Here is a 25,600-nt window from a genome sequence, read left to right as displayed (position 1 = left end):
TGTGGTATACCAATACTCTTTGGTGGCAGAGTAGGCACAAGTTTTGCTAGCATCTCACTATATTAAAAGGGAGTACCATAAAAAATAAATTGTGCTGAAATGAATGCAGTCTGCTTTCAGCTTCTTAGGTGTCTTAGAAAAAATCTTTATGAATGAGTGCCCTTTTCACTGAGGGTTGGGGAATCTCCTCCCTTGTATACATCAAGAAGTCCCCCAACACTGATACCATTTCTCTTTGGAAAATTAAATTGAGGACACGTTATGTACAGATGGATTTCCACGACATAGGCACATATATTTTTACAGGTTTCTCAGTGAATTGGGGCCCTGCATATTTTATTAACATGTGCAAGAAAAAACAAAGGAAGCAGGAGCTAATTTATTGTGACAGTATAACTACACAGACACTGCAATTAGGCAATTAGGATTTTGGCAACCATCCCATGTACTTGTTCACTTAGTTACAATTGGTTCATGAACGGAGAGCAATAATGTGGCTGAAAATTCCAGTAAGCAAAGGGACAGTCATTAGTGAAAGGGTGCTGCTCAGTGCTCTTGTTGCCTGGGTGCTCCAAATACTCATACATTAATACACATGCAAAGGGATTTCTTCCTCCTTAAAACATGACATTGCAATTACATATGTGTTTATGTCTTTTTTTTTCAATTCCATATGTTTAGTGGTGCCAGAGAAAACATGATGGTAAAGATTAAACTGCTAATGTGAGATCTTTCTCTAGGACAAGGATTCACTTTCCCACCCTTTCTGCCCAGACCACTGACCTAATTACAGGCAGATAAAATGTCAGCAATCACTTGCTGAAAAGGTAAACAAGAGTTGCATGTTGTTAATTGCCCATAGGGGAGATATAATGTACTAGAGCTTCACACTGCCTCACGAGGAAAAACCACGCTGTATTTTATTAACATGTACCTATGGGGCAGTATTGGGAGTCATTTGTGATGTTCAGGAGGTGGTAGGAAGGTTCCTGAGGTGACTTGCATTATCTTAATGTGCTTTGTTTTTCTCTAAATTACAATGCATAGATGCACACACTTCTTTGCACTGCAATGTCATTATATTATTATTCTATATATCGTGCCAACATGTCCTGCATTTTACAGAGATAAGAGATAATTCACATCACACATTTTTAGTGACTCCTGAATGTCTGACATACCTGTGTTTTATTCAAAACTGGTTACAATAACTTAGAAGTTGCAGAGTGCTGCGAGTGCATTAGTGCAGGCGATTCTTCATTCAAGCAGACGGAAGGCAGTTCGGGCAGATTGTCGCCATGCAGAATCTGCCCGTCTGCCCCAACACTAAAGCAATTTTTTGCATTGAGTGTGCCAATTATCTGCCATACTGCAAGTTTGAGGGCAAGATATACTGTCTATAGCAGGGATCCCCAACCTTTTGAACCCATGAGCAACATTCAGAAGTAAAAGGAGTTGGGGAGCAACACTACCATGAAAAATGAAAAAGTGCTGTGATTGACCATTTAGTAGCCCCTATGTGGATTGTAAACCTATATTGAGGCTCTGTTTGGCAGTGCACCTCGTTTTTATGCAACCAAAACTTGCCTCCAAGCCTGGAATTCAAAAATAAGCTCCTGCTTTGAGGCCACATACAGGGGAGCAACATTCAAGGGGTTGGAGAGCAACATGTTGCTCACGAGCTACTGGTTGGGGACCACTGGATAGGTTGTGTGTCGGGGGGGGGGCAATAGGCATCCTCACTCCTACACGTCTCCTTACTTGAGTGTCATTCAGACAAGCAAGTCAGGGAGTGCCAGTACTATGGTCTTTTTTAGGGTTTTTGTATTAACACTAAGGGGTTTGCCCCTTAATGATCTAACACTTGCACCAGGGTCATAGTAAATGGCTGCTATGGTCTAACGGAACACTTTTTTTAACCTGCAAAATGTAGGACCTATCTCCCACCCATACCCTCCAGTCCTTCTTCTTACACTACTTCTGTGCATGCCTCTGGTTCCAAGACAGGGAATCTTTAGCTCCAGAAAAGGATTATATTTCCCCCAGTCTGACTAGTACCCAATCCAAACCTACAATGGTTGCCCAAATATCAACCTCAACCCACCTAAACCATGTATCAAACTGCTCATCACTAGTCAGCACTAACTTGAGACTGTCAATAATCATGTTGCTGCCAGTAAGTACAAACCAGCAAGCATAGTTTAATAGTCAGTTCCCCATACAAAGTATATGCATACAGTGACATAAAACACCCTCTTTGGGGTTGTATTATTGTTGTGTAAGAAACATAATTTCCTGGGTAGCAGGAAAGGGAAACAGACAACTAGGGAACACAGAGGTCGGGGGCATACTGTAAATAAAAAGTGATGGACAAATCAGTAAAGGTTTCTGTGAGTCCCAGTCACATAATTTGGGTTTTCCTGCAGGCTAAGGTTACCCTGCATTTCTGCTTAGACCGTTGACAAACATTAAACTTTATTTTTTATTTAGTTACCTGAAAAGATGACTTGCAACCCTGTTTCTTCGACTAATTATTTGCTAACATCAATTCTTTTTTCTTCTGTTCTAATTTTTCATATGTTATGCAGACTGTTCACATCAAACGCTTTTGATGCTATTAGTGATGATGCTTTTACTGGTCTCCCTCACCTAGAGTACTTGTAAGTATAATTAAAGGAAACATCAACATCACTATAATAACCCATTACCAAAGCAAGAGCCTGGCTCAGATCCACTAATGTTATCATCCACATTTTATTTCATTGCTGGCTTTTTTCATTGTCATGTTACATAAATCTAATATCTATGAGTCACTCCATTGCCGAATGAAGTTTCAGTCCTAAATATAAATTCTTGTGAATTTATTTAGAACACCAGAAGGCCCTACAACATTTCTACATGGACATGACTTAGCTTCACAATTCCACGAGCTACTTGTTTGTCTGTTTGAGCACTGATGCATGGTTCAGTCTTTATTGCATGTCTTTTATGGTCCCTAAGTCTCTATTTTAGGGATATTAACAGTCATGAAAGCACTGCCATTTGGTCAGAGAATTTGCCCCTTTTTAGCATTGCTTGCGTGTGCATGTATGGCACCATGGGGCAGTTTCATCCTATTACAGTCATCTGTCTGGACTTACTGTAAAACATTATCAACTGATGCCTTATTGTGATGGTTGGGCAGCTGTAGTTTTAGAAGGGAAATGGGTTCCATTCAGGGTCACTAGCTCAGGCCACTGGCTGAACAAACCTAATAATCTGATCTCTTCTATTTGGCCATCCAGTGCCAAGTGCATTTTACCATTCAGCCTTAATTACCACCTTAATTACAGATTATTTCTTTTTACTCAGTGGAAATTATTCATAGCTTGACCCCTTAAAGGAGAACCAATAGTGTTGTACACTATTTTTTGGGCTTCTGTACCAGCCCAAGGGAACCACAGCCCTTTAGCAGGGAAGATCTGTGCCTCCAAAAATGATCCCATAGCTCCCCATCTTCTTTTCTGCTGATTCACTGCACGTGCTCTGTCCTACTGTCACTTACTGAGCTTAGGGACCCACTCACAATATACAGTATTTATACAGAATAGAAATGTCACAATATGAGGCTGATTAGTACTTAATACATATAATTACCACATCAGCTCAGAAACCAGTGCAATAAGCATCCAAATTTAATAATGAGCCCCGTAGCATCAGCTTATATTGCAGACAAACCTCATTTTCTGCTTGTAAATTTGTGACAACTCCTAAGCTTAGCTTCTCAACAGCTGCTCAGAGCCCACTGAGCATGTGAGTGTCACAGACTCTATCCAACATGGTGACCCCCTGTGATGTCCTGGATCATTGCTGCTATTGAGCAGCTGAAAGTTTAGGCTAGTGCAATAAGTTCCCTATATAAAATATGACATTTTAACCATATTTATTTTTACGGTTTATTTTAATTTAAAAAAGCCGTTATTTATTTATAACCGCTAACGGTAATGTTACTGTTGTCATCTATGTAGAATGTTTAATTACAACTTTACAGGGGCAACTGATATGGCAGAAAAGGGTCATGCACCCTTATAATTTCTGTTCATATAGACGAAAAAATAAACAGAGTTCCTTCCAAATATGCCCACATAATCAACGCAGAAAAAAAGGTTATATTCCCTATAAAGTAATTTTTTGTTTACAAGGCAAACAATCTGCTATCATTTCCACTTTTAAAAGAGAACTAAACCCTAAACCTATGGCTAAAAATGGCATATTTTATACACTGAACTTATTGCACCAGCAATTTTCAAGTTTCAGCTTGTCAATAGCAGCAATGATCCAGGACTTCAGACTTGTCACAGGGGGTCACCATCTTGGAAAGTGTCTGCGACACTCACATGCTCAGTGGGCTCTGAGCAACTGTTGAGAAGCTAAGCTTAGGGGTCGTCACAAATTATCAAGCAGAAAATGAGATTTATCTGTAATAGAAACTGATGCTACAGGGCTGATTATTAAATTCTGATGCTAATTGCACTGGTTTCTGTGCTGCCATGTAGTAATTATCTGTATTAATTACTAATCAGCCTTATATTGTGACATTTCTATTCTATGTGTACTGTATATTGTGAATGAGTCCCTAAGCTCAGTAAGTGACAGCAGCACAGAGCATGTGCAGTGAATCAGAAAAAAAGAAGATAGGGAGCTACTGGGGCATCTTTGGAGACACAGATCTTTACTGCTAAAGGGCTGCGGGTGCCTTGGGCTGGTACAGAAGCCCAAAACATTTTAGCTACTTCTTTAGTTAAGCTTTAGTTTTCCTTTAAAGGAGGAAAACTGCTTATGGAATTCAGTGTTGTGGATGCAAGTGTATTTAATGGATGTGATTATCTGTCAAGAGCCTTTACCAGCATGAAAAGAGAAAATACAGATGCTGCAGGAAGGTTCACTGTCTTCAAAATGCTCTCTCGGTAACCTAATAAAATCAATATCTTCCACCCCCAGGCCTTGCTAAGCAGAATCTCTGTAATGGATCATCTGAATTAAAACAATGTGAAAAATACGCATAGAGGTATAACTGTATGTGTGGGCCTCTACTTAGTTCTGTACTGAAATAAAGTTAACAAGTAAAATTAAAAGTGAAGTACCCCGGGCGGTTAGATGGGGACCCTGTGCAGTCACTCTCCCATACCCTAAAGCAAAGTTTTTAAATAAAACATCATTGTAATAGTCACCCTGCAATAGCTCAAGGCTCATCATCTTCTCCAAATGTTATATTAATGGCCCTTTAAGTGTAACACCCCCTCTGTCTTTAATTGATGAGTTGGGAAGTTATTCTCAAAGACATTTAAACAAAGCTGACTTATGAAGACCCCATGGCTAGAAAAACAACTGTCAATTGTGAGTTTTCCTTACTAGGGAACATGAAGGTGGCAAGAGTTATACATTTGACTAGGTGAATACTGAGTTGTCCCAATTAACCTGACCTAGAGATTGACCAGACACATGTGTTTGGAAGCAGTGAGCTGCATGGGATAGGTTTAGCCTGTTGCAGAGAACCCAGACTATAACTCAGCTAAAACATCATGGGAGGGTCTTCTGCCAACAGCATCTAACTTGCTCTCAGTTATATGGTTTCTACACTATATAGTTTACTCCTGGCAGAACCAGTCTGCATCATTTTTGGATTTTCAAACCTCTATCTTAGGCCTGTCCACATTTTCTCTTTGCTCACCTTCTTAACAGAATTGAAATACATCCGATAAATGTTCTTTGCAGTTTTTATGAATCGATACTCTATACTCTGTAAGTGTGTAGCTAGTCACTTGCCGAGACTGGCAGTAAATCCTCATAGAAAAGAATAGACTGTAATAGATTTCAGTTTATACTAGTTTATTTATAACTAATGATTTAGCCACATGAATTCTAGATATCTTGGATGAGCTCAGCCTGCAACATTCACAGCAATAAAGAGGGACATGGTGGTCCCATCAGAGTCTGTAGCTCTCGCTTCAGGATGTATCCAGAAGAAAAGTTCACATGTTGTGATTATTTGTGTTATTTTAAGGAATTCCTCAAGAATATATTGTGTATTGTTTTAATGACCAGATGCTATTTTAGTTGAAAACTATCATTGAACTATGTTGAAGTTAGGATTTATGAAGAGTAAATAATTTCTGTTTCATTATTGCTTTATTCGTTTGACAAAGAGTACAAACAACATTTGGGCATTGGGCTCAAGACATTGCTCATAAACTGTTCCGTGTGTGGGAATTTCGACACACCACCTATATGAGGCCAAAATAAATTCAAGTGAAGATGTCATATCAAGAAGTCTAGGTAGCTTATGAGTGGTCTGGTTATCTTAAAAATCTGCTGGAGACATCTTGTCTATGGGCTTCCACTTCCACAGGGAAAGGGATTACTATTCTTGTTCCCTGTGCCATTATCCAAAAATAGGAGGTGGGTGGACCACAAATGGCAGGGCTGAAATTGCACTTGTGCCTGCTGCCACCCCTTTTGCTTCAGTTATACTGAAAAACAGCCCATGTAGCGTTATTTTGGTAGAAATGTTTATCTATGTATGCGCAGGCACCTTTTATATGTTAGCTATCACTGTAATCGACATAAAATATTGCTCTGTCTGAAAACAGTGTATAATGTTAAGTATAAAGTAGAGACACATTAGATATGCAAGGCAACTAATAAAGGTGGCCATAGACGTAGAGATCCGCTCGTTTGGCAAATGAGCCAAATTTCTCCCCGATATGCCCACATTGAAGTGGGCGATCCCGGGCTGATGTGATCGTGGGCCCTAGGGCCCAACGATCGGATCATAATGCACATACACGCACACATCCGACGGGATTTTTTCACCTCCCCGATCGAGATCTGGCCGATTTTCGGCCAGATATCGATCAGGAAAGCCCGTCAGATGGCCCCACACATGGACCAATAAGCTGCCGACTCAGTCTGTCGGCAGCTTTTATCTGCCCCTGTTTGGGACCTTTAGATATAGCCACTATTTCTGCTCACATTGCTATGTATCTTGCTATTACTGGCAATGGATCTACTTCCTACATGAGCCCTGTTGTGCCATTTGGCTTTGTCTCTATTAAGACTTGTAATACCAGTTGCAACATTTTGTGATTTTGTCATCGGATTTCATAACCCACTTTAACGTACATTTTGCATTTTTGTACATTTTATTTGCCACTTAACAACACCACACAGGTGTGCTACTAATCCTATTTGCTTCCATTTCTTTCAGGTTCATAGAGAATAACAAAATAAAGTCTATTTCAAGAAATGCTTTTCGGGGTCTGAAATCACTAATTCATCTGTAAGTATAAACCACTAAAAACAGCCATTTAAAAAATACAAACCCTTGTACTTTTACCTGTCATCTCACTGCAAGAATGTTACTTCCTGCATAAATGTATAGAATCTATTTTGTGTAATATTTTGGGAAGTAGGGTTTTCCAGATTAAGGATTTTTCTGTAAATCAATTCAAAAATATTTAGACATGGAATAAACTCGATAGGATTGTTTTGCCACCATCATTAGTATTAAGTACCTGGTACTGGTTTTTGTTAGAGAAAAAGGAAATCGTTTTTAAAAATTAAAATGATTTGCTTAAAATTGACTCTATAATAAATAGCCCTCCCATCATTCCAAACTTTCTGCCTAATAGGTTTCCGAACAAGGGATTCCATAACTATAATGTATAATGTTTATTTTTCTGAAGACAGATAAACAGCCTTCTGTAATGTAACATGGTAATGGAGTCTTTAAGAGGAGCATGAGGGATCCATTATGACTTCCAAGGAAGTGTGGAAAGTTAAAAAGAAAATGGGTGCAATGATCTTGTTTTTTTGCACTCTGCTCAATGCCTTGCCTCGATTTTGAAACCTGCAACTTATTCATGAGGGCTGGGGAAGGTACATAGGACTCTACCCATCCCCAAACTTGTATGTCATTCAGATAGGCAATATAATTCTCCTACCACACACCTGTAGTTCACCAATCCTACAAGCTGGTGGTGCGTTCCTTCCGTTGACCCGGCCGGGTCCCTTAGCAACCAATGTGTAAATGAAACGGATCCGCACACACAACGATTAATGCAGTCGGGGATTATCCCCTTTTATTCAGCCACCAAACATCAAGCCAGTGATCAGACACAGGCCACAACAGGGCCCTGACTTGGGTTGACCTACATCCCTGATGCTGCGGTTTGAATCTAACCCTGGATTTTTTGTTCTTGCTGAATGAGCACCTTTTAATCTTTCGTACTTCTACGACCAGTTTAAATAAATCACCCTGCAGGCTCTTCAAAAGGAAAATAAATATATTATTGGACTCTGGGTCTTACTGGGCTGGCGGGAAAAAATCTGATGGGCCCCCAGCTCTTGCAGGCCCCGCTGGCCCAGATCCACACCCAGATCTGAAAATCGGAAGCTTCGCTCTGCCGCGACCTCCCTTTGTCGGGTGGTTGCAGCAAAAACGTTGCTCAGCAAGTGAGGCCAGAGGGGGGCCTTGGGACAGCAGCCCCGGTGGGCCCCAAGGGACTGAGTTCAGCAAACCTCGAAAAAGGTTGTTCAATATTCAGTATTCTGCAACATTTTAAGTTGTAACTTGTTTTATACAACATATTTAACTTTATTTCTTTTATACTGAATATGAAATAAATCTCTCAAATGCGTACAATAACTTTCTTCCCTTTAAAAATGCACCGGAAAATGTTAAAGTTTAATAAAGATGTATTGTAAAAATGTTCCCTGCCAAGGAGAAACCTATATCCAGGGCATCTAATCAAAGCCTGCCAAGTGCAGATTATGCTTCCTGCTGATTCTTAAACGGCTTGTTCACCTTTAAATAACCTTTTAACATGATGTAGAAAGTGATATTTTGAGACAAATTGGTTTTCATTTGTAATTATTTTTTTTTTTTTAGTTATTTAGCCTTTTATTCAGCAGCTCTCCAGTTTGCAATCTCAGCAATCTGGTTGATAGGGACCAAATTACCTTAGCAAACATTATTTGTGGTTTTATTTTTAGTTATTTAGCCTTTTATCCAGAAGCTCTCCAGTTTGCTATCTCAGCAATCTGGTTGCTAGGGTCCAAATTACCCTAGCAGCCATGCATTGATATGAATAAGAGACTGGAATATGAATAGGTAAGATGAGTAATAAAAAGTATTGCTGTAAAATGGAGTGTACAGGCCTGCGGTGATTTGCACAGATCAAAACCCAGTGTAAAAAGGGCAAAAAAAATGGCTGAAAATGGCTGCATTCTGAATGACCGCTATCGACTTATTTTAATTGCATAATACATTCCTACGCATTTTGAACAGGGTGTCTATTTAAACCTAAATCTTTTATGTCTTTCTGGACTTCTTTTTGTACCAGTGAACTGGTTACTTAGTTTCTATACAATACAAGATATTTAAATGTTACTTAAAATACAAAAATCTTGAAAACTTACACTAAGGGGGTTATTTACTAAAGTCTGGTCAGGCTTTTTGGTGCAAACTTTGATTTTTTTTTTTTCAGGTTTTTTTTTAAACTTTCAATTTTTCAGGATTTATTAAAGTCCAATGCTGCAAAAAGTCCCGAATCCAAAAATCTGCCATCTCAGACCTGCCTAGGTTGTATATAAGTCAATGGGAGAGGTCCTTATTCTATTTGGAAGTTTCTGTGGTCTGCGCTGGAATTAGCCCGACTACTTCTGACTTTTTGGGTAAAAATCAATCAAGAGATTCGGGAAAAACCTCTGAAAAAATCTTATGATTCAGGTTTTTGATCGATTTTATCGAGTTTTCCCCCTGATCAGATTACATTTTTTAATAATAAGTAAGATCAAATAGTGGATTCTAGTTTGGTCTGACGTTTTTTATTTAAATATTCTGAGAAGTTTGAATTTTAATAAATAACCTTCAAACACTAACAACATTACTACAATTTGATCTTGAGGATTGATGATCCCAAGCTATGGGTTAGCTCAGTAATAGAATAGGAAATACATAATTCATTACACTGCCAGTAACATGGGATTTCTTGAAAGGCGTTGGAAGTATGTAAGTGGGTGTATATTACATCTGTAGTACATAGAGGGCTCTCACATAGGGTCACAGTAATCTACTGTAATTTTTTTTTTTTCTAATTTACAAAAGCTCCAATTGTTAATAATGTCAAAAAGAGAAAATACAACATGTGAACTCTTATACAAAATGGTGTGCACTGCAAATCCTCAAACTGCCTTAAGTAGGCCATAGATGTTAGAGATTTTTAAAAGATCTGATCATCATCGTGAGACTACGGTTATCTCGAAAGATCATACGAATTGTCCATCAACTAAAAAGACCAATCTGCCAGGAAAACAAAGGGGAGCTGCCTGCTTGGCCCTGCAAACATAGATAGATTGCACTGGGACCGACAAAGATTTTTTAACCTGGCCAATCAATTTCCTGACAGATGTCGGCCGAAAAAAAAGTAAGATGTTCAATCGTTCGAATCCCACTAACCGCACAATAATTTCGAAGGATTGGTCGGACTTTGCTAAAATCAGTTGTTCGGCAAGAGAAATCTTTGCGTCTATGGGGACCTTTATAGAGTAGAGTGCACCCTATCCTCCCTAAAGAGCTCTGCGTAGACCAGAGGTTCCCAAACAGTATTTTACCGACCCTCCAAGGGGCACCTGAGTATGTTCATCAAGGGGTATCACTGCTAATGATCTTGCAGACTCCTAACAATAGGCTACTTGCAAACATACACCCAACAGATCATTTTACATGTGACAATCTAGTTCTCAGAAAAGTTAGTGATAAGGTTTAGCCTGTTATATTTTTGTGCTACCTCTTGTATGCCTGCCATGCTTCATAGAGAGCAGATTATCACATTCTGCGGGTTATGCAATAAAAGGTGCAAAATTGCTGCAGCTCTCTAGTCCAGGCCCGGATTTGCGGCAAGGCTGCATAGGCCCGGGCCTAGGGCGGCAAAAAATAGGGGCGGCATGCTGCCCAGTCGCATTATGGGTTCGCGTCCCCGTTCAACTACACCAGCTGCACCGGCGTTTTTTCGCCGGCGAGCTGGGAAGGCGGGCGCTAGGACCGCACGGCCGCCTGGTCGGACCGCGCGGCCTAGGGGCGGCCGGAAAAGAAATCCGGCGCTGCTCTAGTCACCTATAGTAACCAATCAGAAGGATCCATTTGCTGGTCACTTTAATTCCATTTGGATCACACAATTGCTTCAAGTGCATCTCCACCTTGCCGATTCAAATTACCTTAGAATTGTGGTTAAAAATGCACATTGCACACTTCATTTTTCTCATAAATAAGCCCTTAAATATCTGTGCAGATCTCTGTATATGAACAGCGAGAATTCAGTACTCTATCCTCCATATGTAATAAGACACTTATTTGATTTGGCACTGGTATGGTATCCCATAGCAATCAATACGATGTTTGATAAATAGTTACTGCAGTAAAATACACATAAAATGAGTCTGCGGATTAAGGATGTGGTATAAACAGAATTACTCAATAACAACATATTATTAAAACATTGTGTAATGATTTATAGGGCAGATTTATCTTTTTTTAGTATGAGATTTGATCCAAAAAAAAAAATTGACTGTGGGGCTTCAATATTATTGTTTTGTTATTGTTGTTTTTTTTATTGCTTATGCTTCATCTTTTTGTCTTTGTTCAAAACTGCTTAACCCCTTATTAATCCTAGCAGCCAGATAGTAGTTCAAATTCCAAAAGTGATAGATGCAGAAGAAAATATGAAATGAAATTTATAAAATATACTAACACTATGGGGCAGATTTACTTATGGTCGAATATCGAGGGTTAATTAACCCTCGATATTCGACTGCCGAATTGAAATCCTTCGACTTTGAATATCGAATATTCAAAGGATTTTAATCCATCGATCGAACGATTTTTCTTCGACCCAAAAAAGCTTAGAAAGCCTATGGGGGCCTCCCAAAAGGCTAACATTGACTTCGGTAGGTTTTAGGTGGCGAACTAGGGGGTCGAAGTTTTTTCTTAAAGAGACAGTACTTCGACTATCGAATTGTCGAATAGTCAACGATTTTCAGTTCGAATCGTTCGATTCAAAGTCGAAGTCGTAGTCGAAGGTCGAAGTAGCCCATTCGATGATCGAAGTAGCCAAAAAAATCATTCGAAATTCGACTTTTTTTTTATTCTATTCCTTCACTCGAGCTAAGTAAATGGGCCCCTATATCATTTTGATAAATAAATGAAATGCTCATTGCCATTTCTCTTGCTAAAACATTTGAAAGGACTTTTCCCTTTTTCTCCATGGGAGGGAGCCCTTACTTATCTATTATTTGGAGTTGCCTGTTATTATTTCTACCTAGCAACATACTTTCTGTAAGATTGACTTAGAAAACATAAACCTGTTCCACTTGTTTACAGTGTTTATGGGATATAACTGCAGATTGACTTGTCCATTGTTTAGAACAGTAGCAGTGGCTTGAGGCAAATTTGGACAGAACAGCGGGGAAAAAAGTCGTAATAGTTTGAGATTGTGAGAAATCATTATGAATACACAATATTCAGTGACATTATGAATACACAATGTTCTCTACTCTATGGCTGTGACTGTGGGAAAGGCATATTGATTTGTGTGACATTTTGGAATAAGGAGTTTTCTGTATGATTGGACAGATTTCCCTTTATTTGTTGAGAAAGGGAATGGCAAAGAGAACACAGAAATAACCCGCTTATGAGAAAATCTAAATTTTTAAAAAACTGGAGGGTTGGGAGCCACATATGGCTCTCCAAAGTATATTAATAATGCCACCACCTGCTTATCCAAGATCTCCATAGAATCATTTGCATAAAATCAGTTGAAATTAATCAGTCCTGCCAAGAATTAGCCTATTGGGTAATTGACCTACTGCTTGAAACGACCTAAATAGAATTGACTTAAAATAACTATTGTATAGCACTGTAAGTGGTTATAGCTACACATATATAATACTATGGGGCAAATTTCCAGCGTGACGTCATTTTGGCACTTCGCCGTTTTACTAATGGTAGCTGGGGTAAATTCGCTAGCGAAGTAGACAGACACTAGCGGTACTTCGCACCCTTACACCAGGCGAAGTTGCGCTCTAGCGAAGGGATGTAACTACGCTAATTCACTAAGTTGCGGATTTTACGGAACGTTACCTCTTGCGCCAGACTTTACTTTGCCAGTTTAGACCAGGCGAAGTGCAATAGAGTAGACAGGACTTTCTCTAAAAATAGTTATAATTTTTTCTACGTCCAAAAAACGCTGGCGTCTTTTCCATTTTCAGGGTGATAGGCTGAAAAAGATTGTCATTTTTTTGGGGTACCCTCCTTCCCACCTACATTTCCTAACATATGGCACCTAAACTATACTGTGGGCACATGTGTAGGGCAATATAACAACTTTATTTTATTTTATTAAGGTTTCCCAGGCTTGTGTAGTGTAATGTATTTGCTGCAACATATACTTCCAGTGTACTTTAACTTGGCGCCGTATGCAAATTAGGCATCGCTAGCGCAACTTCGCTGTGCTTGATGATTTAACGCTAGCGCAACTTCGCTACCTTTTGGCTCCCTCGACACAATTTCAGATTTTAGTGAATTTGCGCTGCCCTGTCGATTTTACGTCTGGCGAAGTGTTGGAAGTGAGCAAAGCCGACGCTGGTGCAACTTCGGAGCTAAGTAAATTTGCCCCTATGTTTCACAAAGACGGTTCTCTTCAACAGTTACTCAACTAAATTGCAATAGACTGAATTTTCAGATTTAATAGACTGAAACTGTAATGGTTATATGACAATGAAGATGGTATGTAATGGTTATATAAGTATAAGACTTATATATGTAATGGTTATCTTAATTATAAAAAATGTAAGAGGGCAGGTGGGGGAGGGGGACGCTAACCTGCTCCCTCTACCTTCCTCTGGATCAACTAGCAATTAGGCAGGTTAAAAAAAGGTTGAACTTGATGGACGTGTGTCTTTTTTTAAATATGTTAGCCGCAGGTCTCTGCTTTAAAACGGAGGCCAGAGCTCTGGGGCAATTTGCAAACAGTAGAATGCTGTTGTGACATTTTTGGCACTTTGTACACTGCATTATGTTGTGCAACTGACCCCTTGATGTTTTGAGCACAAACTTGCTGTCCTGTTCTTTTAAAACTGGAAATGTCTATTCAGAGAGCTTGTTAAACATCCAAGCAATGGAGTAGTTGTCAGAGTAATAGAGGTATGGCATCTAGTTTCTGTAATTCTTGGGATTTTTGTGCCATGCCATTTAAATCACCCATGATCCATTTTCTATGATTTCTTTTGCAGGAGCCTGGCAAATAACAATCTTCAGTCCCTTCCAAAAGATGTTTTTAAAGGCCTGGATTCCCTTACAAATGTGTAAGTTATCTTCTGTATTGTGCAGCTGTCATACGCCAAATTAATACACTTAAAGGGGTTGTTTACCTTTTAATTAACTTTTAGTATGATGTAGAGAGGAATATTCTGAGACAATTTGCAATTGTTTTTCATTTTTTATTATTTGTGGTTCTTGAGTTACTTTTTGAGTTTTTTATTCAGCAGCTCTGCAGTTTGTAATTTCAGCAGTTTGGTTGCTAGGCTCCAAATTACCCTGGCAACCATGTACGGATTTGAATAAGGGACTAGAACATGAATTGGAGAGATCTGAATAGAAAGATGAGTAATAAAAAGGAGCATTGAAAATAAATATGTAGCCTTACAGAGCATTTGTTTTTTAGGTGGGGGTCAGTGACCCCCATTTGAAAGCTGGAAAGAGTCAGAAGAAGAAGGCAAATCATTTCAAACCTATCAAAAATAAATAATGACAACCAATTGAAAAGTTGCTTAGAATCGGCCATTCTATAACATAGTTAAAGTTAACTTGAAGGTGAACCACTCCTTTTAAGAATAAACAAGGTATTTTATACCATATACAGTATCATTTATATATATTATTAATGCAAGTATCTGTATATTTTTAGAATCAACTCTTGATTAACCCCCACGTTAACCATTTGACTGCCAGTGGCTGCTCCAGTGCTGCCTGCTGCCTTAGTGCATATCTTTCATTGATTTTAATTGTACATTGGAACACAAACTCATTGCTGAATATACTGTTACAGTATTTGTAATATTTCCTCTAAGCTAAAATCAATGAATGGACAGCAAACCAACATTTAAGGGCTAAACTTCCATTTTTTATAACTGGAGGACATTTGAATTGTAGGAGAGAAGGAAAACATGTACTCTTTGCCAGACAAGTCATGAAATAGTTTTCTAGGCCAGCAAGACTGTGAGGCTGCTGTACCCTCTATAAAGTTGCAACATTATAGCTCTAGCTCTGTATATGTTTGCCAGATTGCAGCAACCTTTGAACAGTATGTCAATCTATCACTATCACATGTATTTGTGGCTGCACAAGAATTACATAAGAACCAATTCTGATATCTGTTGTCAGATTAATTCAGATTTCATATTGGCTGGTTTGTGTTTTGGAGTCTCAACTGATCTGCATGAAAATCATATGAGTGAAGAATTCAAAAGAGAACTAAAGCTTAAAAAAGCAGGTTTAAAATATTTTGAGTTCTTCCAACTGTAGTCCATCCCACCCCTTTGGCAGCAAACATATATGCCTGGGAATATGCCCCCAGCAGCTTCCATCTTTTTTTTTTTTATTCATGGTACATGCTCTTGGCTGCTGTTAAATTACTAACTCACAATATACTTTATATAAACAATATGTCACAGTACATGGCTGATTAGTAATTCATTTGAATTCACATTAAATAGCATCATAGAAGCCAGTGTATGTTGCAACTTATCATCACAATCAGTCCTCTAATAGCAGCCTCTGTGACAAATGTAGCCTTGATTTTTGCTAACGTTTAGATGACCCCTTAGCAGTAGCTTAACTTTGGGGGTGCTCCAAAGTTTTTTTTATTCAGACTCCCACTCCCCACTGTCTAAAATCATGGGTCACCCTTGCTACAGACAAAATTATGGCTCAGCCCCCCTACAGAGGAAGCAGACCAGGGCTCCTCATAGCCACAGGGTCTGCTTCCTCTGTAGTTACACCACTGCCCCTAACCTTAGCTTCTCAATGGCAGCCCAGAGCACACTGAGCATGTGCAGCGCCACTGACACTCCAAAGATGGCCTAACAAGATCCAATATGGGAATCCACTATGGGAAGCTTTGAAGGCCTGGGTCATTATGGTTATGAAGCTCTGATTTATGTGCTTCTAGAATTCAGAATTATAGGTGGAGTAAGTTTTACTTCTCTAATTCTCCCTATTGACTGATGTGAGACTTTGCCAATTTGGAAGATTTCTGCTGGGGGCAGACTTGGGTAACAATGATTTATGGACACAGCAGCAGTTTCAGTGAAATGCTCACTGTCTTTATGTCTAACCTCAATGGCTGCCAGAAGGTACAGTTACTTATAGTAAAACGTAGGCCTGAACTCAAGCCTTTTATAGCAGTTTTGGCCTGTTTAGCTCTACTGATCTTCCATCTGGACACATATGGACATCTCAGGAGAAAGCTTTGAAGATCCACCCTGTGATCGGATCATATTTTGTCTGTCATAACAGATTTTGTTTTATTTGTCAAAGCTCAAAATTGAGTATTTCCAGATACCAGAGCTCCCTCTCCCCCCTTCCCTTCTATTCAAGTTATTTTTCAAGACAAATGGATCAATGTGCGTGGCCAAGCTGCAATTTATGTGACCAGCCGATTTCCAGGCTAAATAGCAGTTAACACATAAGACTGTCCATGCAGGACTTCCATCAAAAATCACTGGCCCCTGTACAGCAAAATGTTCTGGTCCCCACCTACCCCAGATCCCGCCCCCAAGCCCCATCCCAGAATCCGTCCACCCCACACCACAGTAAAAAGTCCACACAGACATCAGCTCTAAAATCGGTAAAGCCCCACAAGTTATTAAAAGCCATTGGTGGTCCCGCCCCCAATGAATTAAAAAAAACATAATAATAATTGTGTAAAAATAATGCAAACTTGTCCCACTTGGAAATGTTCATTTAACCCAACTGGAAATTGCATATTTTCTAGTGTTTTCCATTCTTGTGTACAGGCAGATTCCATTCATGTCCTACACACATGGAGTAGCCTCCGGCAGGAGCGGCATATTCTCTACTGGGTTTTTCCACCATCCTGACCTGCAGACTAACTGGTGTAAAACTGTCCAGTTTGATGGTCTACAAGGATTGCAAAATAGCATTGATCATGTGAAATGATAGGCCAGTCAGACAGTTCGGGATAGGCCATGTGGGGACATTTTTATGTATTAAAGGGGACCCGTCACCCAAAAAAATTATTCAAAATCCTATTTTATCACATTATTCAAGCAAAATGAACTTTAATTACACTATATAAATTATTTGAATTGTGTTTCCTTCAGTCTGGGAATTCATAATTATAGCAAGCAGGCAGGAGCCATTTTGTGGACACTGTTATTAAGACAAGCCTTGTATCTTCTCAGAATCTTGTTTGTGCACCAGAATGGGGGACCTGATGTCCATCCCCATGCACTGGTTACACAATTAAATGGTAAAGAGAACGGGGGAATGTGGGGAGACCAGTGATATCTAGGAAGTGCTGAATGGAAAGTGAAAGTAATTGTCTGCCCCGCCTCTATGCCACTGGCAGACAATATTTGATTGTCAGTCGAGATTTTTAAAAGAGTTTACAACAGCTATGAATGCTTTAATAAAAATTTAAATTGTATTTCATGTTTAATTTGAAAAGGACTTTTATTATACAGATTTTTGTGTCTGGGTGACAGGTCCACTTTAATAAACTATATTTTTTTTACTACAAACATGCATGCTCTTGGGATTGTTTTCATGAATTTTGAACTCTGGATAGAAACAGGAGGGTTCTGTCATCCCTTCCACTAAATGCCAATGATTTATAGACATACAGTAGATGAACCAGTAAGTTGAGATAGATCAGAAGGGCTTTTTGCAAATGCAAGTTAGCAAAATGCAATTTCAGACACAATTCACCATGTTTTTTACGCAGAATAATAAACCATTGCATCATTAAAGGGATACTGTCATGGGAAAAAATTTTTTTTCCAAAATGAATCAGTTAATAGTGCTGCTCCAGCAGAATTCTGCACTGAAATCCATTTCTCAAAAGAGCAAACAGATTTTTTTATATTCAATTTTGAAATCTGACATGGGGCTAGACATTTTGTCAATTTCCCAGCTGCCCCATGTCATGTGACTTGTGCTCTGATAAACTTCAATCACTCTTTACTGCTGTACTGCAAGTTGGAGTGATATCACCCCCTCCCTTTCCCCCCCCAGCAGCCAAACAAAAGAACAATGGGAAGGTAAACAGATAACAGCTCACTAACACAAGATAACAGCTGCCTGGTAGATCTAAGAACAACACTCAATAGTAAAAACCCATGTCCCACTGGGACACATTCAGTTACATTGAGAAGGAAAAACAACAGCCTGCCAGAAAGCATTTCTCTCCTGAAGTGCAGGCACAAGTCACATGACATGGGGCAGCTGGGAAATGGACAAAATGTCTAGCCCCATGTCAGATTTCAAAATTGAATATAGAAAAATCTGTTTGCTCTTTTGAGAAATGGATTTCAATGCAGAATTCTGCTGGAGCAGCACTATTAACTGATTCATTTTGAAAAAAAATTTTTTTCCCATGACAGTATCCCTTTAAGTATTTGGTAGCTTCCAGAAGGGCTGAATCAGGTAATTTCCCAGGAAACATGCCTTGAGGAACCTTTTCCCAGTTTTGCATCTCCAGTATCTGTCATGACTCACACCAGCATCAGATGATTTATCAAAAGGAGAAGAAAAAGCTATCATAACATAATTTCCAAAATTAACTCCTCCCCTAAACACTCACTGCTCTATTTATTCTCTTCTCAATTTGGTAATCATGCCTTAAAATATTTGAAAAATGCCATATGACTCATTAATATTTCAGTCATAGTTACTGCAAAGTATATATCTTATATTTATACATGGTTTTTGTAGACTTTGCATTTATATTTAGAAACTTTTCCTATTATTTGAGGCAACAGGCATCACTTTGGTTTTGGATATTTAAATGTCAGAATAGTTACTGTATGCTTGGTATTCATCGACATAGAATGGGGTTGGGATACCAGGGGCCCTTCAGATTATTCTGAACATCTTGAACAGCCTTAAACTGAAGACAAAGGTGAAACATCCCCAGCGTAGGATACTGATGACCAACCGTATTCATAGTTGTAAAACCACTCCCATAATCCTATGGAAATGTACAAAATGCATATTTATGACATGACACCGCAGCACCTGTTCAGGAACTCTGTTTCTTCTTTCCAGAGATCTAAGAGGCAACGTATTCCGCTGTGACTGCAAGCTGAAATGGTTAGTGGAATGGCTGGATAAAACCAATGCCACAGTTGAACAAATTCACTGTGAAAGTCCCCCCGAATATAAAGGAAGAAAAATCAACAGCTTGTCGGCCAAGGATTTTGACTGTATAACCACAGGTAAAGCCAGCACTACTCATGTGATTAATTGCATGCATTTTTATATTTTATCTTCTGAAAAATATATCCACAACTACATGGTTGATTGCATTTTCTAGGGATGGATCTACAGACAGAAATAATAAAAAAAAAAAATTTGTTAATCTGACGTGATCAAAGTTTTTATTGTTTGGTGGGAAATGTGAAGAATTTGCCAATCTAGCCAAGTGATAAGTCGGAAGAAGTTTCCACGGTTAGGGGAGGCCAATATACAGATGGAGCAACTTTAAACCAATCTTTAGACTTGACTTGAAGTCTGCATCCTATTTAAGGGGAAGTGTGCTGATCCAAAAAACAATATAAACTTGATCAGTCGTCTTCTGAACAGTTTTGCTTAGTCACCCGGCGACAAATCAACTCTTCTTCGGGCAACTAATCTCCGCGAAAATCCTTCCCGCCGGCTAGAATCGAAATAGCCGGCGGGATAGCACTCAGAACGCTTTGATTACATTCACGGCACTGATTTAGTCTCTAGCTGGCAGGAAGGCTTTTCCGGGAGGATAGTCGGCCGAAGAACAGGTTATTTTTTTGCCGGGCGATGAAATCTCCCTCAATCGTAGCATTTGCCCTTACCCTAAATGCCCTCTGCTTTTCGGCTTGGGAGAGGTGTAAGCAAAACAACTAAAGCTTAATTTATTGAAGCAGAAAGGCTCCTGCTGTTTGGCTGCTCAGTTAGATTGCTCTTGTCACTTGATACAATTTGCTGTTCTGTCTAGTTGAACAGCAGTGGGTGCTCTGATTACACATATTTGATATTAATAATATAAAATCAGAAAATCTTAAAAAAAATAATCGATGTCAACAGCAAAAGAGTGTAAAGAAAACTCAGAGCAATTTTTTAAGTTATATGGGAGGGCATTTATCGCCGTTGACGGGTGCATTACGGAACCTTCATCCACAATAAACATTTAGTGTCGGAGAAAACCCCTGAACTGAGAGTAAGAAATGCCCCTTAGCACACAAATACTGGTGGTAAGTTGCTAGCATCATTGATTTTTAACTTGCTCCATCTGTATTGCCTCTAATACCCAGTAACAAAACTTGGTTCATGTTACGGATACCTACACAAAGAAAACTATATTCACAATGGCTGTGGATCTGTGTTAACAGGTCAGATGTAGTAACTTTTCATTTTTAATATCATTTTCATTAGCCATACATTATTTTTTTTAAAAAATAATAGATCTGGTATCAGTGACAACCAGATGCCCAGCTCCACCCCCACCTCTAGCAAATGATTTAGAGCAGGCGGATCCACCATGCAGAGCTAGTGATGGGCGAATTTGCGCCGTTTCTCTTCGCCGAAAAATTCACGAATTTCGCACGAAATTCGCAAAATGGTGAAAAATTTGTGTAATGGTGAAACAGCGCCCGTTTTTGACGCCGGCGCCCGTTTTTTCAACGCCGGCGCCCGTTTTTGACGCCAGCGTACGTTTTTTCGAAAAAAAATTGACGCTAGCGAATTTTTGCCGCGAATTTTCTTGGGCGTTTCGCGAATTTATTCGCTGGTGGCGAATCGCGCAAATTCGCCGCAAATTCGCACCTGGCGAATAAATTCGCCCATCATAATGCAGAGCTAAAAAAAAATGCATGTGCAATAAAATTTGGTGTTTCATGAAAAATGCAGATAAAATATCTCTTATCCATAAACCCGTTATCCACAAATCTCAGAATTACAGAGACTGTCTTCCATAGGCTCCATTTTATCAAAATAATCCAAATTTTGAAAAATGATTGCCTTTTTCTCTGTAATAGTAAAACAGTACCTTGTACACTTGATCTAAACTAGGATTGGAAGCAAAAGCCAACCTTATTGGAAGCAAAGCCAGCCTATTGTTTTTTTTTAATGTTTACATGCTTTTCTAGCAGACTATGTATGATGAAGATCCAAATAATGGGAAAACCCATTTTCCAGATTTTCCACCTGTCTGCTTCAAGCATTTCAGGAAACCCTGAAAATACAGCACTTTTTCTAAATAGTGATGGGCGAATTTGCGCCGTAACGGCGCCGGCGTCTCGTTTTTGATGACGGCATCGGTTTTTTTTTTTGACGCCGACACCCGTTTTTTACACCAACGCCCGTTTGTTTGACGCAGACCCCCCTTTTTTCGCCGGCTTTCGATTTTTTGGACGACGGCGACAATTTTTGTTTGACGCCGGCAAACTTTCGCCAGCGAATTTATAAATATGAACTGATTACCAATGAGCACGACATGGGGATCCAGTATAGACTGCAACGCATTCTGTGCTGTTCTCTGATCTACAATGCAAGTAGCAACTTTTCCCTTCAAAACAGGTTCATATGATCTACTCATTAATGTATGACCAGTTTAATAGTGCAGGCCTTTCACTAACTGCAGGGAAAACTGAAAACGAATTTTTAGTTATGGCCACTTTTAAGAATCCAATGTTACTGAACAATTAGTTAAAGCAGCATAATAATATGTGGTACTGTAAAAATCTGTAACTGGAATGAAAATATATCTAATTGATCAGTATCAAGTGCCTTTAACTTGTTTCTTTTTCTTGCAGAATTTGCTGCATATAAATCTTTACCGTATCAGTCTCTGTCAGTAGACACCTTCACCTACATGAATGATGAGTATGTTGTGATTGCTCAGCCTTTCACTGGGAAATGCATGTTTCTGGAATGGGACCACGTGGAGATGTCTTTTAGGAACTATGATAATATCACAGGTTGGACATAGACAAACTATCCTCTCCCCTCTACCCCCTCAGTTAAATCCTGCCTTCGTTTTACTCCCATTTTCTTTTACAGGAACCTCAACGGTGGTGTGTAAGCCGATTGTCATTGAGAAACAGTTGTATGTCATTGTGGCGCAGTTATTTGGTGGTTCCCATATTTACAAAAGAGATATTTTCGCCAACAAGTTCATCAAGATTCAGGACATTGAAATATTAAAAATTCGAAAACCCAATGACATTGAGACTTTCCGAATTGAAGAAAATTGGTACTTTGTGGTTGCTGACAGCTCGAAAGCTGGTTTTACTACAATCTACAAATGGAACGGGAACGGATTCTACTCCCATCAGTCGCTACATGCCTGGTATCGAGACACTGATGTTGAATACCTTGAAATGACCAACAAGCCCCATTTAATTTTGTCAAGTAGCTCCCAGCGGCCAATCATTTACCAGTGGAACAAGAAGTCTAATGAATTTGCAAAACACACAGAAATTCCTGACACCGAAGATGTCTATGCTGTGAAACATTTCACCATAAAGGATGATGTATATCTTTGCCTGACGAGGTTTATTGGGGATTCCCGAGTCATTAAATGGGAAGGAGGTTCTGATTTCCGTGAAATACAAAGGATGCCATCGCGAGGATCCATGGTTTTTCAACCAATTCAAATCAACAACCATAAATATGCCATCCTCGGAAGCGATTATTCTTTCACCCAAGTTTATCACTGGGATTCAGAAAAGGGAATGTTTGTAAAGTTTCAAGAGTTGAATATTCAGGCACCCAGGTCCTTCACCCATGTTTCCATAGACAAGCGCGACTTCTTATTTGCCTCAAGCTTTAAGGGAACTACTCAGATATATGAACATGTTATAATTGACTTGAGCGCATAACCATCCAGATTCCAGTAGCGTGAGAACAGACTTTACAATATGGACATGATGAACTAAATGCATGATATATCTTTCTCCTTATCATACTTCTGGCTGACTGGCTTTAAAAGTCATGATTGCTAGAATAAAGCCTATGCTCGTCCTTCGTCATTGATAATCATGGCTAGTGGTTTTGGGAGTCCATCTTTTTAAAAGGTTGATCATTTGCCGATCTTTGCATTAACAAATTGTAAATACAGTTGCCTATTCTCATCTAAAGGGAGAGTTCTATGTACTTTTCCATTTATTTATTCACCTGTTTGAAAGAAAACTGCCAAATAAAATGTTTACATATTCTGTCTTTCTTGTTACAGATAACGCTTCTTTGAGATATTTTTGTCCTAGTTTTCTACCTGTCTGTAAATATACTGATGGTTGAGGACTGAAATGCTACAATCTATAATCTCCATAAATGAGATCATTTTGTAACATTAGATGTGAAAACAATTTTTCTTGTTTTTTTATAATTTAGCCAGTTTACTCTAGCTAACTTGTGTTATTTTTATTGCAATTTTATTGATATATCGTTTTCTTTGCTATCCTATCACTTTGACTTACTAGTTCTAATGTGAGACTTACGTTTAATTGAAAAGTCTTAGCTGAATTAAACTATTGAAAATGAGCTTTGCTGTTAAATAAATATTTTTCTTTTTAACCGGTATATGACCATATATTTGCACGATTCAGGTAGTAACCTTCCTGCAAGCAGAAAAAAGGAGTAATGGGAAAATAAACTTGTTTGGTTAATGATGTTTGAAATCTATTATTTTTATTATTTATAGTATTTCATTGAGCATAACATTAATAAAATAAAGACTACAGAATACAGACTACTTGTCCCTGAGATTCCCCAACATTATGGGGCAGATTTATCAAGGGTTGAATTGAAATTATTCAAGTTCAATTTTAGTTTTAAAAAAAAAAATCAGTTTTCAAGATTTATCATATTCTGGCCCTTTAAGAACTCAAATTTGGCTATTCTTCTCCTAAAAATTGCTGTTTAAGTCAATGGGAGACGTCCAGGGATCAATTTGAATTTGTTTGCAGCCTCTCTGACAATTGAGTTTTTTTAAATTCGATTCAAATTCAATTTGAATTTGATTTGAGTTTTTGGGCCGATATAATTTATTCAAGTTTGAAAATTTTGATTTTTAAAATAAATTCAGAATTTAGAATTTATGGCAGTTTAGGGAAGTTTTTAAAAACTCACATGAATTCGAAATTCGACCATGATAAATGTACCTCACGCTTGAATTCATATAGTTGAAAACTCATGCGGCACTTTGGCACATTTCACCAAATTGCAAAAGTGCAAGAAAACATTTTGGAAGCGAGAACCTTTAATGAAATGTGGCAATTTGCACAACTACTGTGGCAATTGTAGTGCGATATGTACTGTGGTTGTGGGCCCTTCGATATGCAATTTTAATGTTTAGGTGTAGGCAGTATGGTTTAGGTGTATGTTTACAATATACAGTACAATGATAATGAGGGACAGTGGGAGAAACTTGAATAGGGATACGATCAATTAAAAGTAAAATTATTTATAGAAGTGGAAAACCATTAATATTACATAAAATTACATTTTATTTAGGTTATATTTATTTGGGGGCTATATAAATGCCATTTCTAACCACAAATGAGTGAAATTTAAATTCACATGGAGCATAAAGTATGTAGTATGTTACTATCATGATGATAAGTGATTAAGGTTGTATCATAGAATGTAGTGCTTGAGCCAATAAAGACCATTAAAAGTAATTGAAAAGTCCATGTTCGTTTCCTATAAAACTATTTTAAGTTTGAGTCCTGATAAAATATACTGGAGAAGTATACTTTGTTCCATCTAAAGCAGAATCCACCTGTTGCTAATATAAAGAATTACTGAGGTCCCACCACTCCTTACTTTGCAGCCATTGTTGAGTAATGCTCGTGCCAAAACAGTCTGTCTGGGTAAGTTACTTGCAGCCAACATAGTTGATACCAAATAAGCCATTTAAGAAAAAATGGTTCCATCCAGAAAACTGCAAAAACAGTTGCATTAAGTAGCTTTTAGGGTTTAATACATATTGTGACAAACAGGTAGCATATATGTTACATGCCACAGTTGAGAGATTAAGAATCATAACATGTAATTGCCATTTTTAGTATTCAGGTCACAATAGCTATGATAAAATAGCCAACTCTAAAGATAAAAGTTTGAGTGGTCTCAGATTATTATTCAAATAATATGAAACATCTGCCTTCCCATAGATATTAATAGCTCTGCTGCCCTACTTGCAGATTCCTGACACACATTCTGTTTGCATTGGAAATATTGTTAATATTCTTCAACTGCTAGTGACATTGGAAGCAAATGTACTGGATT

At 38.6% G+C, this 25,600-nt stretch overlaps 1 protein-coding gene across 2 annotated transcripts in view; it reads left to right on the top strand.

Moving 5' to 3' along the window:
* The window catches only part of lgi1.S (leucine-rich, glioma inactivated 1 S homeolog), a 34,245-nt gene extending 10,358 nt beyond the window's left edge, over positions 1-23,887 (top strand). Inside the window, exons 3-8 of one of the 2 annotated variants that reach the window (XM_018227509.2) lie at positions 2,589-2,660; positions 7,247-7,318; positions 14,329-14,400; positions 19,385-19,554; positions 22,126-22,290; positions 22,373-23,887. In XM_018227509.2, coding sequence (XP_018082998.1) covers positions 2,589-2,660; positions 7,247-7,318; positions 14,329-14,400; positions 19,385-19,554; positions 22,126-22,290; positions 22,373-23,193 — 1,372 coding nt within the window. In that variant the 3' untranslated portion in view covers positions 23,194-23,887. The remainder of the gene's footprint in view (positions 1-2,588; positions 2,661-7,246; positions 7,319-14,328; positions 14,401-19,384; positions 19,555-22,125; positions 22,291-22,372) is intronic. The other variant, XM_041571021.1, reaches the window with a different exon arrangement.
* Positions 23,888-25,600: the final 1,713 nt, after the last annotated feature.

This window comes from Xenopus laevis, chromosome 7S, assembly GCF_017654675.1.
Source record: "Xenopus laevis strain J_2021 chromosome 7S, Xenopus_laevis_v10.1, whole genome shotgun sequence".
NCBI classification, from domain to species: domain Eukaryota; kingdom Metazoa; phylum Chordata; class Amphibia; order Anura; family Pipidae; genus Xenopus; species Xenopus laevis.
This window is presented reverse-complemented; position numbering and strand designations above follow the sequence as displayed.